Source organism: Oncorhynchus nerka, linkage group LG26 (assembly GCF_034236695.1).
Source record: "Oncorhynchus nerka isolate Pitt River linkage group LG26, Oner_Uvic_2.0, whole genome shotgun sequence".
Lineage (NCBI taxonomy): Eukaryota > Metazoa > Chordata > Actinopteri > Salmoniformes > Salmonidae > Oncorhynchus > Oncorhynchus nerka.
In genome coordinates this window covers 676,021-697,162 of record NC_088421.1, presented here as the reverse complement: position 1 = coordinate 697,162, position 21,142 = coordinate 676,021, and the positions used below count along the sequence as shown (strand labels likewise).

The 21,142-nt window shown below is 42.7% G+C and overlaps 1 protein-coding gene across 1 annotated transcript in view; it reads right to left on the bottom strand.

The window, feature by feature from the left end:
* Nucleotides 1–10,830: 10,830 nt before the first annotated feature.
* The window catches only part of LOC115109838 (GDNF family receptor alpha-4-like), a 31,131-nt gene continuing 20,819 nt past the window's right edge, over nt 10,831–21,142 (bottom strand). Inside the window, exons 5-8 of the mRNA XM_065011050.1 lie at nt 19,153–19,262; nt 14,667–14,801; nt 12,628–12,791; nt 10,831–12,294 (exon numbers count right to left, since the gene is read on the bottom strand). Coding sequence (XP_064867122.1) covers nt 12,154–12,294; nt 12,628–12,791; nt 14,667–14,801; nt 19,153–19,262 — 550 coding nt within the window. The 3' untranslated portion in view covers nt 10,831–12,153. The remainder of the gene's footprint in view (nt 12,295–12,627; nt 12,792–14,666; nt 14,802–19,152; nt 19,263–21,142) is intronic.

Below are 21,142 nucleotides of genomic sequence, written 5' to 3'. Positions count from 1 at the left end.
GTAGCTTGTGAGGTGGGGAAACACTTTGTTGCTTTTATGAATTTTGTCTCGCTGCTTTTTGTTTTATGTTGCTCTGTCTGTATGCTACTTCTTGCTTGTCCTATGTTGCTATGTCTTGCTTGTTCTATGTTGCTATTGTCTATATTGTAATTGTTTTTAATAACCTGCCCAGGGACTGCGGTTGAAAATTAGCCTGCTGGCTAAAACCGGCACTTTTACTGAAACGTTGATTAATGTGCACTGTCCCTGTAAAAATAAAAATAAACTCAAACTCAATTAATCAGTAACCCGAAAGAACGACAGTTGCCGGCTAAATGGGCCCTCGCAGGCAGCTTCATGTCAGGGGCAAGCCTGGTTGGCCCCCAGCGAGTCTGGCCTCTCAAATGCAGGGCTCGGGGGTAGCATGAGTGGGGCCCAACATGGACCCATGGGCTAGCATAGAGAGTAGGAGAGGGAGTGGGCAGCTAATCTAGTCCAGCTGACCGCCCCCCCATGACTCCCCCTCTGTTCAGGGACATAAGTGCCTCAGCCACGCTGCAGCTGCTGGCCGCTGTGATAAGAGCACCACATAGACACGCGCACACACACACACACACACGGATGTAGTTCACACACATATTAGGCACACACATATGCAGCACACTTGCGCGCACACATGCACATACACACAAACAGAGAGGGGAGAGAACTTGATAAACACAAGTGCACTCACTGCTGGACGTACACACACAAACATGTGCTCACCCTGACCCATTTGCTGAACCCCCACTGAGAAAGTTTGATTATTTCACATACCCTAAATGTGATAGTCTTCCACTGACATGCACTCTACCACAAATGCAATCTCTCAAAATACTGCTGTAGAACATCAACATCACTGAAAGATGCCAGACCTGGCCTAGGTGAAATACTTCAAAGTATTGGAGATGCGCTTGATTTATCTTGGCGTTTGCACTTTGGGGACTATTCCATTGTTTCCATTGTATTGGGCAAACCAAATCAAGCTCAGCACAAATACCCAGGTCTGCTACAGTAGGCTGATGTTAAAAACATTTTTAGTCAAATGTCTTTGTATGTTCCAGACAGTGCAGTGTGGTGACATGTTTGTGGTAGCCTTGCCTCAGTCAGTGTTCAGGACTGGGCTATAGAGCAGTGATAAAGCTCCTGCTTGGGAAACACAGCAATGCCCTTCAGACAGAATATTATTAGCGCTGAGTTGGACTGATTTAAAGCCAAACTGTGCAAACAAGCTCCAGTATGTGGATTATAAAGCTTCAGCCAAATAAAGTTCAAACACAAAGCACAGCACAGCACAGCCTCGCTCTGCTCGCTGCATGTCCTCCTTAGACAACTAGGGAAAGTAGTGCTCAGAATTTACGATGAAAGGCGTACAAAACACATAACTCTCACTCGTCTCAATGAAGTACAATTAGTTGTTTGAGTGTATGATGGAAATAGGAGAAGCTGTGCAAAGCATTAAAAAAACTCACCCATCTCAATGGACAACAATAAAAACAGGGACATGCTTTTGTAATATGCTTTTTATGTACGTACAAGGTCAGTATAGTATTACCTTTCCCCAATTCCCAGATTGAGAGAAAATACACAGTTGATGTGAGCATTTGTCACGGGCTTCAGAGAAGGCATGCAATGGGGTTTATCTTTGTGTTTCATTGTTAGGGGTTGAAATCATGAAATGGCTACAAACAAGTCATTACATAGTAGAGTAGAGCACAGAGAAAATAAAATGTACATGTCTCATGGGCTATACTTTGTTGCAGTGCTTACAACAACGAGCTTGGCCAAATCAATCACACAAGGTCATTGAAAAAGCATGCAACTCCTTAGAATACCAACATTGAAGGAAATACAGACATATTAGATCAAGAGAATGGCAGAGGGGGGAAAAGTCTGGTAAAAATGATGGCTGTTCCTTTTTTCACATATCTGTTTATGATGTTGATCTCCAATTCACAATCGGATTTGTAGTTCAAAAAAAGAGGGTGGCTTGGAACATAAAAGATGGTCACCCCATCAGATTTTTTATTCTTCAAAATCATTTTCATCCTATCATCCTCCTCAACTCCTCAACTCCACCAGCTGCCACTGAGTTTCATCACTGTTAGAGTAAAACAAGTGTAGTTTGGCAATTTTCACTCATCCTGTAGTGTACATAGGTTGTATCTTCTTTGCAGGGGGTAATGTAATCACCTTGCAGTATGTCAATCATGTAATATCAGACCCATCTTAAAGGGAGGCCATCAAAGCAGTGTCCGGTAATAAATAATCGAGGGATTCCATGTGTGGCCATCCATAACTGACGTTATACCATGAAATGTCCATTAACTGTGCATTCCTTTAGATTTCATTTCAATTACCTGTGAAGTTTGGAACCCCCCCCCCGACTGTGACTTTGACTGCGATTTTTCAGCTATCCAATTAATTAAACTCTACTCGTACTGTTGAATTTCAGGTAACTTTTTTGATGTTTGTCAAGTGAGATGTGATATGTCCCAACTGACGGCTAAAAGCACCATCAAATAAATGACAAAAATCAGCATCAAAGTATAGATCAAAGTATAGTATGTGTATCCCAATTAAAATAAATCCAGTTCAATCATGACCCTTTTAATAGAAAATGTCAATTACAATATGAATTTTATAGTACTTTCGACGATGTCCAACCTAGTTTTTATGTTGGTTCTAATGTTCTATTAGTTCTATTCTTTTAGTAAGATCTCTTGATTAAAGGAGTACTCTTATTTCCTCCTCCCCTTTCATTTCCTTGAAATAGCATTTACATTTTTTAAACAAAGTAAGCCAAAAGTAAAAAGGACCAACTCAAATTAATGGGGAACATATACCTAACTTATTTTTAAACTTATTTTGTACATAATGGTGCTGCTGCCATCTCTTAAAACCGATATAACTTCTGGACATCAGGACAGCGATTACAGCGATTACTCACCTCTATCTGGACAAAGATTTTTTATTTATTAACGAATCCAACGCAAAGGATATACTGCTTTCTCTTGAACGGGCCAAAATCCCTGTCATTTGCGTGAAGATAAGACAGAGGAAAAGGGGGCGGAGGTCAGGTTACGTTCTGAGAGTTCGAGTGAGTAAACTTCCACTACCATCCGTTCTATTGGCGTGAAATCATTGGAAAACAAAATGATATATGATCAAGACTATCCTGCCAAAGGGACATTAAAACTGTAATATCTTATGTTTCACCGAGTTGTGGCCGAACAACAACGCGGATAATATAGAGCTGGGGGGATTTTCCATGCATCAGCAGGACAGAGAAGCTATGTCTGGTAAGACGAGGGGCGGGTGTGTGTCTATTTGTTAGTAACAGCTGTTGCGCAATGTCTAATATTTAAAAAACTCTTGAGATATTGCTTGTCTGAGGTGAGTACCTTATGATAAGCTGTTGACCACACTATCTACCAAGAGAGTGCTCATCTATATTATTCGTAGCCGTCTATTTACCACCACATACCAATGCTGGCACTAAGACCGCACTGAACCAGCTGTATAAGGCCATAAGCAAAGGAGAAAATGCTCATCCAGAAGCAACGCTCCTACTGGCCGGGGACTTTAATCCAGGCAAGCTTACATCTGTTTTTATCTCATTTCTGTCACATGTGCAACCAGAGGAGAGAAAAAAATTAACTCTAGACCACCTTTACACCACACACAGAGACAAAGCTCTCCCTCGCCCTCCATTTGGCAAATCTGACCATAATTATATCCTCCTGATTCCTGCTTACAAGCAAAAACTAAAGCTAGTACCAGTGACTCGCTCAATACGGAAGTGGTCAGATGACTCGAATACTATGCTACAGGACTGTTTTGCTAGCACAGACTGGAATATGTTCCGGGATTCATCCAATGGCATTGAGGAGTATACCACCTCAGTCACTGGCTTCATCAATAAGTGCATCAACTACGTCGTCCCCACAGTGACCGTACGTACATATCCCAACCAGATTCCATGGAATACAGGCAACATCCGTATCGAGCTAAAGGCTAGAGCTGCCACTTTCAAGGAGTGTGACTCTAACCCGGACGCTAATAAGAAATCCCGCTATGCCCTAAGACAGTGGTCACCAAACTACGGCCCGCGGGCCGGATACGGCCCGTCAGCACATTTGGCCCGGCCCTCTGAACAATACCAGAGACGCTATCGAATTTTTTTCCTATTTGGCCTCCAGAAAAAAAATCCTAGGCCCGGCCCTGTCAAAGAGAGAACGGAATAATGGCGAAAAGGTTAGGTAAGAGAAAAATTGATTCAGAATGCAGGGTATTTAACCTGCAGTGGACAAACAATTTTTTTTTTTGTTCAATGCAAAGAAAAGGCTGTTTGTCTCATCTGTCAAGAGACGGTGGCGGTATTCAAAGAATACAATCTTCGCCGACACTATGAATCCCGTCACAAAGACAAGTACGATAGCTTGCAAGGCCAAATACGAGCAGACAAACTCTCAAAGCTAAAAAGTGGACTACTATCTCAGCAGAATACATTTGTACGCCAAGCTCAGCTGAACCAGGCATCCGTTCGGGCCAGCTTTCGGGTTGCTAAACTGATAGCAAGAAGCGGTAAGCCTTTCACTGACGGAGAGTTTGTTAAGAAATGTATGGATGCTGTCGCGGAGGAGGTGTGTCCCGAGAAGAAAGATGCATTTAATGCCGTAAGTCTGTCGGCGAGTACAATCACCAGACGCGTTGAAGAAATCGGGAGTAATGTATATGCCCAGCTGCAGCAGAAGACGGAAGAATTTGACATTTTTTCATTAGCACTGGATGAGAGCACGGACGTGCAAGACACAGCGCAACTGCTCATTTTTAATCGTGGAGTTAGCGCAAACTTTGAGATATGCGAGGAGCTGGCAGCCCTCCAAAGTCTCAAAGGGACTACAACGGGAGAGGATATTTTTGACAAAGTGTGCCAAACCATGGAGAAGTTGGACCTGGACTGGTCAAAGCTAGCTAGCAGTTTTTGGCAGCACGTATATCTGTGAGAAAACCTTTTCTCGCATGAAACTGCTGAAAACCCCGATGAGATCAAGATTGACAGATGAACATTTGCATCAGTGCTTGAGACTGGCTGTAACTAGAATGGAACCTGATATTCAACTTCTCACCAGCCAGATGCAGGCCCACAGTTCACACTGATGAACATACATAGGTAAGCTCACTTTTCTGACTTGAATGAGTCATTCTGAGCATAAACAAATATAATCATAATAAAATCTACTGGGATAAAATCCATCTTTACAACCATACTGGTAGTGAAATGTATTGTGCTGTGTAGGTGCTGTATCACTTAGTTCAGTTTCTCAACCTGCTTCTTTTGTGGTTTTCACAGGGAAGTTGATGAGAGAGAGCTGCAAACAGCGGTGTCTACAAGCCTACTGGAACCTACAAAAGGATTATAAGGAAGGAACACAAGAACTTTAAGAGACTGCTCATATGTGTCAGAGAGATTCTGCTCTGACAACTGAGCTGAACTTTTATCTGTTAAGATTGTGCATGGCACGACAGAAAGTTAATGTTCCATGGCTTTTTTTTCTATGAAGAACCCAGAGAGAGTTATTTAGTTATTATTTATTTCCTGTTTTTTCTGTGAAGAACTCAGAGAGGGTTATTTAGTTATTATTTATTTCATTAATAGTGTTATTATTTGTTTCCTGACTTCTTTTCTGTAAAGAACCTGGAAAGGGTTATTTGGTTATGTGTGGCTTTCTGGAAAACAATAAATTTTTTAAGCTCCCCTACGATGGTCACACTTTTTCTGTTACAAACTGACACCGGCCCCCCATCAGAGAAGGGAAAAGTTATGTGGCCCTCACAGGAAAAAGTTTGGGGACCCCTGCCCTAAGACAAACCATCAAACAGGCAAAGTGTCAATATAGGATTAAGATTTAATGCTACTACACCGGCTTTGACGCTTGTCGGATGTGGCAGGGCTTGAAAATGATTATGGACAACAAATGGAAACCCATCCACGTGGCGTGAGCCTACCAGACGAGCTATATGTCTTTTATGCTCAAGCAACACTGAAGCATGCATGAGAGCACCAGCTATTCCGGTTGACTGTGTGAGAACTCTCTCGGTAGCCAATGTGAGCAAGACCTTTTAAACAGGTCAACATTCACAAAGACGCGGGACGGATAACCAGGACGAGTACTCAAAGCATGTGCAGACCAAAATGTTCAACCTTTCCCTTACCGAGTCTGTAATAGCTACATGTTTCAAACAGACAATGAAGCCGTGAAGTGCTTTGAAAGGCTGGTCATGGCTCACATCAACAGCATCATCCCAGATACCCTAGACCCACTCCTAATTCGCCCCAACAGATCCACAGATGACGCAATCTCAATCGCACTCCACACTGCCCTGATCGTGGACTACAGGAATAGGTGGGCCTAAATCAATCTCTCTACTATTATTCTGACATTTCACATTCTTAAAATAAAAGTGGTGATCCTAACTGACCTCATACAGGGAATTTTTACAAGGCTTAAAATGTCAGGAATTATGAAAAGCTGAGTTTAAGGTGCATGTAAACTTCTTCAACTGTATAACTTGGCGGAGTCAGAGGAAGGCCCCCAAAAATTGTCAAAGTCTCCAGTCACCAAAGTCATAGACTGCACAGCAAGCAGTACCAGAGCATCAAGTCTAAGACCAAAGGTCTGCACCTGTTGTATTCGGCGCATGTGACAAATAAAGTTGGATTTGATTGCACTTTTTCCAGAGGACGGCTATTACTTCTGTAGTCTTTAAATGTCAAGATCTATTTTCTTGCTCAGTAAAAACATTTTGAAACCTAGAATTATTAATGTTCCTTTTATACTCCCACTGAATTCTGATGTTGTGGGTTTTCTTTATTCCATATGCATCTTTTCTCTGGCTAATCAAAAGTATTGTCAGTGAGGATAGTGAAAGCAATACCGACGCATACCTGGGAGTGCAACCAAGTGTAGCGGTATTCAACACCCCACTTCCAATATTGCTATCAACCACATCCAGAATCATAGTCACACCATTGTTCTATTTTGTGGTGTGTTATGCATGCATGGCATGATACACCACAATGAAAGGTCAGCGTAATTATATTTGAGAGAGCGAGAGAGAGACTTTTTTCTGTTGTACAAATTCCATTTAATACAATTGTAGCCAGGTACCATTTGAGGTAAGCGATATGGACCGATTTCATGTTTTTCTCACAGAACTTTGTGTGTGAAAATTTAAAGCAGTCAGTCATGCGATGTGATGAGTTGAGTATAGTCGCACTCTGAGTGTTCATACTGATTGCTGCTATCCGTTCCACATCATCAAAGTAGGCCTACGAATACAAACAAGGGTTTTCCCCATAATACTGCCTTTTGAGTGATTTAACCAACCAGTGATTTAACCACCTTGGCAAAATCTCGCATTGACGTAAACATGGTATCCTTGACTTACAGTAGTAATACACACTGCCAACCCACTCCCTCATTGCCAACTCATTTTTCCAGAGAGGAACTAGCCACCATACTGTTATTTTTGGGAAACAGCTTGGATTCACCTGACTAACTTTAACCCACAGCTACTTCACTCTTTTAATTTTCTAATCATAGCCCTCTACCAGGCATCATTCCGTTCCATTATTGAAATGTACAAAATGCTTAGTTGTCATTCGTGTTCTTTGCATATTCTGTGCCCGATAAGACATCAACATTTCTACTTTAATTAATTGCGTCCAGACTAGACTTAACAAATACACACATTACTGTACTCAGTAAAAAGGGATAGAAATCTGCTATGAACATCATAATCAAATTGTATTTGTCACATGCGTCAATAAAACAGGTGTAGACCTTACTGTGAAATGCTTACAAGTCCTTAACCGACAACGCAGTTCAAGAAAGAGTTAAGAAAATATTTACTAAATAAACTAAAGTAAAAAATACTAAAAAGTAACACATAAAATAACATTAACGAGGCTATATACAGGAGGTACCTGTACCGAGACAATGTGCTTACAGGTATAAGGGCAGAAGGCAAGACCCAAATGCGAGAAATAAAATTTGATTTGATTTGAATACAGACACAAGAGGCAGATGGTAGAGCTCTGATGTTTATTATAACAAAGGGAGTAGGCAAAGACAGGTCGGGGACAGGCAAGAGTTCATAAACCAGGTCAGAGTCCAAACATTACCAGGTGATAGGCAGTTTCGAGGTCAGGCCAGGCAGGGGTCAGAAACCAGATCCGAGTCAAAAAACAGTACAAGGGGCTGGCAGAGTGGTCAGGCAGGCGGGTTCAGAGTCAGAACAGGCAGAGTGGTCAGGCAGGCAGATTCAGAGTCAGAACAGGCAGAGTGGTCAGGCAGGCGGGTTCAGAGTCAGAACAGGCAGAGTGGTCAGGCAGGCGGGTTCAGAGTCAGAACAGGCAGAGTGGTCAGGCAGGCGGGTTCAGAGTCAGAACAGGCAGAGTGGTCAGGCAGGCGGGTTCAGAGTCAGAACATGCAGAGTGGTCAGGCAGGCGGGTTCAGAGTCAGAACAGGCAAGAGTCGAAACCAGGGGGACTAGAAACAAACAGAGAAATATAGGAGCAAGGGAAACTGCTGGTTGAATTGGCAAACAAGACGAACTGGCACAGAGAGACAGGAAACACAGGGATATATACACCGGGGATAATAAGCGACACCTGGAGGGGGTGGAGACAATCAAAAGGACAGGTGAAACAGATCAGGGTGTGACAGGTTTGATTAGAGGTATATGTACATGTAGTTATGGGTAAAGTGACTATGCATAGATCATAGACAGCACGTAGCAGCAGTGATAAAACAAATGGAAGGGGGGGTCCGGCTGGCGCCATATGATTAATTGTTCAGCAGTCTTATGGCTTGGGAGTAGAAGCTGTTAAGGAGCCTTTTGGTCCTAGACTTGGTTCTCCGGTACCGCTTGCCGTGCGGTATCGGAGCGCACAGTCTATGACTTGGTTGACTGGAGTCTTTGACAATTTTTTGGGCCTTCCTTTGACACTGCCTATTATATAGGTCCTGGATGGCAGGAAGCTTGGCCCCAGTGATGTACTGGGACGTACGCTCTACCCTCTGTAGCTCCTTACAGCCGAACAGTTGCTATCATAGGTGGTGATGCAACCGGTCAGGATGAACTTTTTGAGGATCTAGGAACCAATACCAAATATTTTCGGTCTCTTAAAGGTGGAAAAGGTGTTGTCGTGCCTTCTTCCCCACAGTCTTGGTGTGTTTGGACCATGATAGTTTGTTGGTGATGTGGACACCAACGACTTGAAACTCTCGACCCGCTCCACTACAGCCAGGTCAATGTTAATGGTGGCCTCCTGTTCGGGTCACCTTTTCCTGTAGTCCACGTTCAGCTCCTTTTTCTTGCTTACATTGAGGGAGATGTTGTTGTCCTGGCACCACACTGCCAGGTCTTTGACCTTCTCCCTATAGGCTGTCTCATCGTTGTCGGTAATCAGGCCCATCACTGTTGTGTCGTCAGCAAACTTAATGATGGTGTTGGAGTCGTGTTTGGCCACACAGTCATGGGTGAACAGGGAGTATAAGAGGGAACTAAGCATGCACCCATGAGGGGCCTCAGTGTTGAGGATGAGCATGGCAGACATGTTGTTGCCTAAGCTTACCACCTGGGGACGGCCCGTCAAAAAGTCCCGGATCCAGTTGCAGAGGGAGGTGTTTAGTCCCAGGGTAATTAGCTTAGTGATGAGATTTGTGGGCACTATGGTGTTGAACGCTGAGCAGTAGTCAATGAACTGCATTCTCACATAGGTGTTCCTTTCGTCCAGGTGGGAATGGGCAGTGTGGAGTGCGATTGAGATCGTGTCGTCTGTGGATCTATTGGGGTGGTATGCAAATTGTTGTGGGTCTAGTGTTTCCAGGATGATGGTGTTGATGTGAGCAATTATCCACCTTTCAAAGTAATTCATGGCTACCGATATGAGTGCTACGGGGAGGGAAATCATTTAAGCAGGTTACCTTCGCTTCCTTTGGCACAGGGCCTATGGTGTTCTGCTTGAAACATGTTATATTACAGACTGGGTCAGGCAGAGGTTGAAAATGTCAGGGAAGACAGTACAGAAGGAGTACACGTCCTGGTAATCCATCCGGCCACGTGGCTTTGTGAACGTTGACCTGTTTAAAGGTCTTGCACACGTCGGCTGAACATATTCCAGTGTGTGCTAGCAAAATAGTCCTGTAGCGTAGTATCCGTGTCATCTGACCACTTCTGTATTGAGCGAGTCACTGGTACTTCCTGATTTCGTTTTTGCTTGTAAGCAGGAATCAAGAGCATAAAATTATAGTCAGATTTGCCAAATGGTTGGCGAGGGAGAGCTTTGTATGTGTCTCTGTGTGTGAAGTAAAGGTTGTCTAGATTTGAGGTAAAACATTATTTAAGTTTGCCTGCATTAAAGTCCCCGGCCACTAGGAGCGTCACTTCTGGATGAGCTTTTTCTTGTTTGCTTATAGCTCGTGGAGTGCAGTCTTAGTGCCAGCATCGGTGTGTGGTGGAAAAATACATGACTACGAATACTATAGATAAGAACTCTCTTGGTAGATAGTGTGGTCTACAGCTTATCATGAGGTACTCCACCTCAAGACTTCTTTAATATTAGACATTGCCCACCAGCTGTTATTGACAAATACACACACCCCCACCCCTCGTCTTACCAGAAGTAGCTTATCTGTCCTGCCAATGCACAGTAAACCCAGCCAACTCTATATTATCCATGTCGTCAGAAACCCATTGTCTTCCCCCATTGAACATCGCATCATTCATGACCATCTTACCATGAACAGGTCACATATACCCTTTCTACTGTATGAACTGTACTGTATTCTGCTATTGTCTCTGATATTTTCTTTTCACATTGTGCATTCCAGCATGGTTTCAGCAACTATGGTTGATGTGTATTTTTTTATTTTTTTATTTTACTAGGCAAGTCAGTTAAGAACAAATTCAAATTTTCAATGACATCCTAGGAACAGTGGGTTAACTGCCTGTTCAGGGGCAGAACGACAGATTTGTACCTTGTCAGCTCGGGGATTTGAAATTGCAACCTTCTGGTTACTAGTCCAACGCTCTAACCACTAGGCTACCCTGCCGCCCGAGGGCAGCGCAGTACATTTCGGCCTGTCTTGGCTAGGCTCGGTAGTGGGAAAAGGGTTCAACATTGCCCAAAATGTTGAGACACAAGCCCTTGTTCGTATATGGCATACTAATTCAGACACCCTTTGAGAAATGTCCATTTACACAATGAGGAAAAGAAGGCAGTCCTTCCACACAAACACAGAACGATGGTACTGTACACAGAGAACATGTTTGCTCATAACTTAATTTTAACAAAGTTCTTGGAGAAGAAAGTGTTTTATAATGAACACTTAGCTAAGCATTAGCGAGAACAAATGAACTGGCGATGACGGCATGACAAAGAGCCCAATCTTCACCGCGTGCATGATAATCATTAGGTCAGAGCTATCCCACATATTCTAAAGTTTCCACATCTCTTGCAGCCGACAGCACTTGGAATGATCAGAGTCAGTGTATTTGTCCAGAATGGATGAATAGTAGCTCCATTGTCCATCTCTACCATTCCAGTATTAATCAGAAACAATGTTCCTCCTTCAGTCAAGTCGAAGAGAGCGGTATTAAAGCCCTTATATCCGCAAGGGTCTTTTCCAATCAGTTTGTGCAGTTGAGTACAAAATAAAGACAGTTCACTAGAGTCCGTTTCTCGTGAGCTTTCCGTTTATATATAGATCTTAAGGAATAACCGTGCAGTTCCCGATGGCATTTTTAGAATTTAGTCCTGTGCTTGGATGTGCTTGGATAGCTGGATGGTAGGTTAGTCCACTAAAAAGTACTTTCATCTTGACTCAAAGCGATAACAATGTACAAGTATACAGATTGAAACCAATCTGTCTCAGTCTCTCCAAGTCGTACACCTAAGGGACTTGCAAGTGCAACTGAACCACTCACACAAAAAATAGGAAAAGGACTATGCTGTATATGTTTAGGAGATGGAGTAGCCTATATGCTAAAGACAAAAATGTATCCAGAATTTGTGAACAAATACTCCTGCTTTATGGGTGGTCCTTGGCAGTGCTTCCTCATTTAGTGACCATATAAGACCAGGGGTAGGACCAAAAGGCCAGTAAAGGAAGTTGGAGGCAGTAGGCCAAGTGCGGGGGCAGAGTTTGGGAGCCCATCTGACGGGAGGGTAGAATCTCTCCACAATCGGTCGTTTCCGCTGGCCTAAGGGTGAGAAAGAGAGATCAATGTGACAAAAAAACGTTGTAGCCCCACATGGTTAGCCTGAAACATAACATAACTAGGTAGGTATTATTCACTGCCGAGGGCCAAAACTAAGCTATGCATTATCATTCAGAAATTTCAAAACGATGTGTCAAAGGTGATCGGGTGGGAGTCCTCTAAATATGCAAATATAACCTCCCTGAACTTAACTGGCAAAGGTATCAACTCCTGGCAACCCTTTCTTTAGATGAAATGCTGTACAAACAACTGAAAAACTATAATATTCAATTTTCTCTGACCCCGATGAAACAATCAACACAACAATCACCACACCTGTGTTGGAATAATTGATTCCGGGATGTTCCGTGTGGTCTCCACAGTAGCAGGCAGAGGGTTGATGGCATGGCTCTCTCTGCCAGTGGCTGGGCTGAGGTGTCTCGATTCGCTGGACGTGGGCATCACGTCTGTCCCGCTCCCAAACGCCAGGAGGGCATTCCCTGTTTCACAAGATGAGAAAAGGCACAGTGTGAGAAGAGGAGACAATTAACCTGAGGCTCCCGAAATGGACCTGATACGTCTTAATGAATTTATAATCACGCCCACATTCAATTACTGCACAGGACTCTGCCTGAGCGGCTCGGACCAATTTGGATTTGCTCGGTGGAGAAAAAAAATACTCAGTATTCTCTTCATGTTTCCCCAACTGCACCTGCCTCTCCACATCCTCTCATTAGCTCACAGACTAGTGGCATCGGCCAAACAAGTCTGAGACCTCGCTCTGTGTCCTTTTTTGTCATGGAGAGGAGAGGCCACAGGACAGGTTGCTATCTGATGGCACTAGATTTACCCAGGAGGAAGATAGCCCCTGTCTGTTTAAACAGGTCAGATGAAAACACTGTAGCAAAGTCAATAATAAGGATGATTAATTATTAGAAAGGGCATGCGCAAGATTGGAATAGAAATGGGTAACAGTCATGGTGAGTGAGTCACCCACAATGATGCATGAAGCTCCTAAAATAAAGCCAAAAATGAACGTCTGGGTCATGTGCTTGAAGGCACTCTTCATCTTCTAGATGGATCATGAACATATCACACATTTGCTTAAACCATCAGAAGGTTAAACTAGCTTGTCTCCCAACATGAGATATTACACAATCATTACATGTAATAACATTACTATGCTATTATGGGTTAAGTCTGTAATCGACACAAATGGTCTCCATAAGGAACTCTATACAAGTTGCATATTATCAGCTAATATTTACATCAACTGTTGAAACGGGAATTTATGCATAAGCCAATAAGATGGGGTGAATTAATAAATATGTTATTACTTTAGGTTAGCCCTGTGATTCTCTTTCCTGAGTGAAAAGGAAATGCACTGAACACCCAGGTGGAATTACCAAGGATACGAGCATGAAGGGGATGATTAATATGAGAGAGAGAGAGTGAGAGGGGTGAAAGAGAGAGGAGCAAGAGAGTGAAAGGAAGAAAGAGAAAGAAAAAGCACGAGATTATACTCTGACTGGTCATTTTCCCACAGAGGGGATAACTATTTAACACAATCGTTCACTGCTATTGAGCCTACAGGTGACTAACTGCTGTGGGACATATCTGCCTCATTGTATCAAATTTTCCCCTCGTCAAATCACTTCTCCTTGTGAGCCCAATTTGCTGTAGTCCTTTGGCACAGGTATTCAATGCAAGTAGGCTAGGATGAACGAGGAGTAACATCCAATAAATAACATTTGGAAATAAGAGAAAAACTACATTTAATCCAACAGATTAGACAAATCAAATTATGCTTGGTTTCAATGGGAGCTCTGTGAAGGTTTTTTGTAGAATAATTGCAAAAGCATTGTTATGTAGACCAATTATTGTAATGGAAAACCAAAGTGTTGCTTTTGAGATGTTGGATAAATCATTCCTCAAAGGGAGACAGCATATGAGAGACATTACAAAAAAACTAAAGGGTAAAATCCCCAGAACTCATGGAGTAAATCGTCCCATATATTTTACCATTGGAATATACAGAACAATATTTTATAGAAATAAGGCATCTTGAGATACAATAAGATGTTGCTCTTGTTCTTCTCCCCTGTACACCTGGGTAGTGTAACATGCTCATTAGGGATACCATAGCAAAAGGTTTCAAAATGTTTCCAATAGTTCAGAAAGTATGTTGGGCCGTTTTCCTCCATCGCGTGCCTAGTGAACACAACCCTACACTAAGGCTATATCCCAAATGCCACCCTATTCCCTAAATAGTGCATTACTCTCCCTTATGGAACCTAGTCAAAACTAGGCCATTTGGGATGCAGGCTAAGTCACTGGAGACTGCTTTTTGTGATGACTTGATGGGAGCCACTCACTGAGACAGACGTTGTTGGTGAAGTATTCCAGGAAGTCGGAGCACTCTACTCTCTGGTTTCCGCTGGCAGAGCAGGAGCACCATGGGGCCACGCTAGATGTGGAGTTATCCATATAGTTGGGAGTTATCGAACTGCCTGCAGAAACAATATGTTCTCAGTTTAGTATCAAATATTCATTCCCTCGAAAGACCCGTTGTTATAGGACTGTTATGCAACGTAAAACATTTATGAACCTTGTTTGCAATTCACTGTTCAATCGCACAATGTGAGTGGGGATGTTATTCAAGAAATTAGCAAAAATGCAGCTATGAGTACAAGTGTGTTGAGGGTCATTCTTGCCAGCTGTCTGTTGCTCGTTTTTATGGAGTCAGACACTTTCATTTGCGCTTTCTTTGAAAATGGTTGGAAGTGTTTGTGTGCCATTTCTCTCCCAAGTTTTGAAATGGAATGGAGAGTTTAAGTGCTTAATAAATACAGACCAGGATTGAAAATGCCAATTGTTTGTTTGCTGAAGGGCACCACAGAATGCTCTTGAAATGTATTAGGTCACTTGTGCTCTTTTTTCGAGAGCATGAAAGAAAAATGGCCAATCTTTGAGCGAGTGCATAAATCAAAGTCTACATTTCATCAAAGACACTTCTCAAAGTGTAATAACAGCCTTTACACTTCAGAGTCTGCCTTCAGAGGTCCTTATGCAGTGGTGGGCCGTCAGGGCCAGCAAGGCCTTCTCTGCTGGCCTAAACATCATCAGAATATATTTTTTTTAAAATATATTTTCCCACAAATATGTATTAAATTATTCCCCAGAGTAAGAGTTACACTCTTCATTTCATAGCATTCCTCTTGGTTGCACTGCTTCCAGCCCCAGGTTGAGATTTGGAGGGCTGGTCTTTATGTTAGATCTTTTATCCAATCATATTCAGCCATCATGTGTTGCCAGGGGTCTAAAATCTGCCCTCAGGCCTTCAGAATCAACAGTGCGGGCGCTTGTAGCTTAAAGTGAATGGAAATTGAAATTTAGTGTCAACCAATCAGCTTTAGAGTTGGCTATTGTACGCCTGCTGGCTGGCTCCAGTGTTACACAGGAGCCAGCTAACAGGTGTAGTGCGTGCACGTCTTTTGATTGGATTACCAATATTGAGAGGCAGGTCCTAAATGGGCAGGTCTCAGAACTAGGAAACTGAAATTGATAAACAAATTAATTTGCGTACTACGAAGCTGTTTTTTCAACCCACAATGGAGGAAGGAGAAGATATCGATTTGGTCGAGGATATAATTATAACGCCATTCTCAAGACAAACTTTTCAAGAAAAGTTAGACATTGTCAGGAGAGGTAGACGCCGACGCTACAAAGCCTGTCACAGGCGGGAAAGGGGTTCGTTCGCCACTTTCAACTATGGGCGCTATCAATGACTCACAGGCTCCGAGAAGCACTGCAAACTGTACTGCTGGGAATGCCTATTATTTGCAAGTGATTTGGTGTTTGGAGCCACACTGGCTTTGCAAACCTGAGTTGTCTAACCAAGGCAGCAACGAGACACCAAAGTACGGCTGGGCACTTACAAGCAATGGTGCTTTTGAAAACTTTTGGGGACACCCGAGTGGATCTACAGCTCAACGAACAAGCGCGCAGGGTAACGAAGCTGCACAATGAAAAGGTATTGTACTCTTCCCCTGCAATTCTCGGAATAAAAATGTCAATTTCAAGGTGACGCAACGCCTGGTTATACTGCATTTCTGTCTAAATGTATAGTGTCTAGAGCCATGGCATCATAATGATGGTAATAAGAGGTGGATTAATTCAGGTGGGACTGTGTAGGACTTCACTGAAGGCCCAGGCCCCAGAACCACCGCACGCTACTGTCCTTATGTGTACGGCATATTAGGACATACATTTGATGTCGGAAGTTTACATGTACTTAAGTTGGAGTCATTAAAACTCGTTTTTCAACTACTCCACAAATTTCTTCTTAACAAACTGTAGTTTCGGCAAGTCGGTTAGGACTTCTACTTTGTGCAGGACAAGTAATTTTTCCAACAATTGTTTACAGACAGATTTCACTGTATCATAATTCCAGTGAGTCAGAAGTTGACATACACTAAGTTGACTGTGCCTTTAAACAGCTTGGAAAATTCCAGAAAATTATGTCATGGCTTTAGAAGCTTTTGTTAGGCTAATTGACATAATTTGAGTCAATTGGAGGTGTACCTGTGAATGTATTTCAAGGCCTACCTATAAACACCATGGGACCACGCAGCCGCCATACCGCTCAGGAAGGAGACGCGTTCTGTCACCTAGAGATGAACGTACTTTGGTGCGAAACGTGCAAATCAATCCCAGAACAACATCAAAGGACCTTGTAAAGATGCTGTCAGAAATAGGTACAAAATGATCTATATCCACAGTAAAACGAGTCCTACATCGACATAAGCTGAAAAGCCACTCAGCAAGGAAGAAGCCACTGCTCCAAAACCGCCATAAAAAAAGCCAGACTATGGTTTTCAACTGCACACGGGGACAAAGATCGTACTTTTTGGATAAATGTCCTCTGGTCTGATGAAGAAAAAATAGAACTGTTTGGCAGTAATGACCATCGTTATGTTTGGAGGAAAAAGGGGAGGCTTGCAAGCTGAAGAATGCCATCCCAACTGTGATGCACGGGTGTGGTAGCATCATGTTGTGGGGGTGCTTTGCTGCAGGAGGGACTGGTGCAATTCACAAAATACATGGCATCATGAGGCAGGAAAATTATGTGGATATATTGAAGCAACATCTCAAGACATCAGTCAGGAATTTAAAGCTTGGTCGCAAATGGGTCTTCTAAATGGACAATTTATTTATTTTATTTTATTTCACCTTTATTTAACCAGGTAGGCTAGTTGAGAACAAGTTCTCATTTGCAACTGCGACCTGGCCAAGATAAAGCATAGCAGTGTGAACAGACAACACAGAGTTACACATGGAGTAAACAATTAACAAGTCAATAACACAGAAAAAATAAATAAAAATAAATAAAAATAAAATAAAAAATTAAATTAAATTTAAAAAATGACCCCAAACATACTTCCATAGTTGTGGCAAAATGGTTTAAGGACAACAAAGTCAAGGTATTGGAGTGGCCATCACAAAGCCCTGACCTCAATCCTATAGACAATTTGTGGGCAGAACTGAAAAAGCGTGTGCGAGCAAGGAAGCCTACAAACCTGACTCAGTTACACCAGCTCTGTCAGGAGGAATGGGTCAAAATTCACCCAACTTATGGTGGGAAGCTTGTGGAAGGCTACCCAAAACATTTGACCCAAGTTAAACAATTTAAAGGCAATGCTACCAAATACTAATTGAGTGTATGTAAACTTCTGACCCACTGGCAATGTGATGAAAGAAATAAAAGCTGAAATAAATGTCACATTCTTATAATAAAAGTGGTGACCCTAACTGACCTAAGACAGAGAATTTTTACTATGATTAAATGTCAAGAGTTGTGAAAAACAAAGTTTAAATGTAATTGGCTAAGGTGTATGTAAACTTCCAAATTCAACTGTATATAGTATATACACTGAACAAACATTAGGAACACCTTCCCAATATAGAGCCCCCCCCTCCCCTTTTTTCCTCGGAACAGCCTCAATTCTTTGGGACATGGACTCTACAAGGATGATGGCCCATATTGACGCCAATGCTTCCCACAGTTGTGTCAAGTTGGCTGGATGTCCTTTGGGTGGTGGACCATTGTTGATATACGCGGGAAACTTGAGAAAAACCCTGCAGCGTTGCAGTTCTTGACACAAACCGGTGTGCCTGTCAAATACTGCAATACCCTGTACAAAGCCACTGCAAACTTTTGTCTTGCCCATTCACCCTCTGAATGGCACACAAGCCATGTCTAAATTGTCTCAAGAATCAATTGTCTAAAAATCCTTTCTTAAACCTGTCTCCTCCCCTTCATCTACACTGATTGAAGTGGCATTAAGTGATCATAGCTTTCACCTGGATTCACCTGGTCAGTCTTGTGGAAAGAGCACGTTCTTAATGTTTTGTATACTCAGGGTACATACTGCTTTAAACCTTCACAAATAGGATATACTCAAATCCTACTCATTTATTTTAGGCCTACACTATTAAAGAACCTAAATGTAGCATGTCCACCTCCAAATGGCAAATACTTTCCTTGTATGTACATACATCAGTATCTTTCAGTGATAGCTAACTTGTTACATGTAGCTCCTTTAAATAGTAACTTTAATTTCCCTCAAATCAAATATTTCCTGACAATCTTTGTTTTTTTATTCATTAATTTACCTTTTCCATCCTTCTCTCGTTGCCCCTCTAACTGCTTTCTCCTTTTTCAGTACACTAGGTTAGTTAAATACTTCCTTTTCTCTCTTGCTCCTGTTCTCCATTCATCGATTTATCCTCTCCTCCACTCATTTTGCTTTCTCCAATCCGTTCTCATTCTTAAGTTGCTCTCTCGGGCTCTGTACCCACCTATCAGGCCTGTGTAGGCAAGTAGACAGGCTCCATAGTTCCCCTGCTTGCAGCTGTTGGCAGACGACTCGGCTGGTTGGCAGTCGTACTGGAACTGAGCCAGACGGGACCTACACAGATCCAATACAACTAGCACGGTTTAGTAGCGAGCAAGGGCCGGACACAAATTACAATAGTAAAAAAGATTAATGTTTTATGAAATGGTTTTCACTGGTGGACGATAGGGTTATGCTATGAATTTGGTACCGCACTAGTAAACTCAGCAAACTTTCAAAGATCATTTGTAAAAATCCAAATAACTTTTCAATGATAAACAATTAATGAACATGCACCTGTGGAACGGTCGTTAAGACATTAACAGCTTACAGACGGTAGGCAATTAATGTCACAGTTATGAAAACTTAGGACACTAAAGAAGCCTTTCTACGGACTCTGAAAAAACACCAAAAGAAAGATGCCCAGGGTCCCTGCTCATCTGCCTGAACGTGCCTTAGGCATGCTGCAAGGAGGCATGACACCTGCACAGGATCAGTACATCTGAACATCACACCTGCGGGACAGGTACAGGATGCAACAACAACTGCCTGAGTTACACCAGGAATGCAATAGGCTGAGAGAAGCTGGATTGAGGGCTTGTAGGCCTGTTGTAAGGCAGGTCCTCACCAGACATCACAGGCAACAACGTCGCCTGGCAAAAAAGTGCTCTTCACTGATGAGTCGCGGTTTTGTCTCACCAGGGGTGATGAGCGGATTCGCGTTTATTGTCGAAGGAACGAGCATTACACTGAGGACTGTACTCTGGAGCGGGATTGATTTGGAGGTGAATGGTCCGTCATGGTCTGGGGCGGTGTGTCACAGCATCATCGGACTGAGCTTGTCGTCATTGCAGGTAATCTCAATGCTATGCGTTACAGGGAAGACATCCTCCTCCCTCATGTGGTATCCTTCCTGCAGGCACATCCTGACATGACCCTGCAGCATTACAATGCCACCAGCCATACTGCTCATTCTGTGTGTGATTTCCTGCAAGACAGGAATGTAAGTGTTCTGCCATGGCAGAAGTCCAGATCTCAATCCCATTGAGCACATCTGGGACCTGTTGGATCGGAGGGTGAGGGCTAGAGCCATTCCCCCCCAGAAATGTCTGGGAACTTGCAGGTGCCTTGGTGGAAGAGTGGGGTAACATCTCACAGCAAGAACTGGGAAATCTGGTGCAGTCCATGAGGAGGAGATGCACTGCAGTACTTAATGCAGCTGGTGGCCACACCAGATACTGACTGTTACTTTTGACACCCCCCCCCCTGTTCAGGGACACATTATTACATTTCTGTTAGTCACATGTCTGTGGAACTTGTTCAGTTTATTTCTCAGTTGTTGAATCTTATGTTCATACAAGTATTTACACATGTTAAGTTTGCTGAAAAGAAACAGTTGACAGTTAGATTCTTTTTTGCTAAGTTTACGTGTAAGGCTATGTGGCATACTGCAGTGAGGGGCATTTATTTATTTATTTCCACAATCCAGAATCATTAGTACAGCCACAGAGCAGGAAAGGGGGAAGGAGAAATAATGGTCATGACAAGAGATCGCAATAACTTTAATCCATCTTACATTTTATCTGTGTAAAATATTTAATGTGTTTATCCAGCAGACTCTCAGGGGTGTTCTAAATGATGTTGGTGGACAGCTTGGGGGTAGAATATTGAACCATTGTTGATTGCTTGTTCGGTTTGTCTGACCTGATACAGATGTGGTTCCCAAATTATCAGTCACGGCCCCACTGGTGGGTCACAGCTGGTACTGTCTGGGTCATGAGACTCCTGACTAAAGACTGGGTTGAAGCATTGGTTTGTTGAGTTGGTGGTTCACAATAAATATGAACAACAGTTTTTTGGTAAAAGCGATGTTATACATCTTACACTGAGTGTACAAGACTGTCAGATGAGTTGGCCGAGATCAACCTCTCTGGGAGCGAGTCACAATATATTGG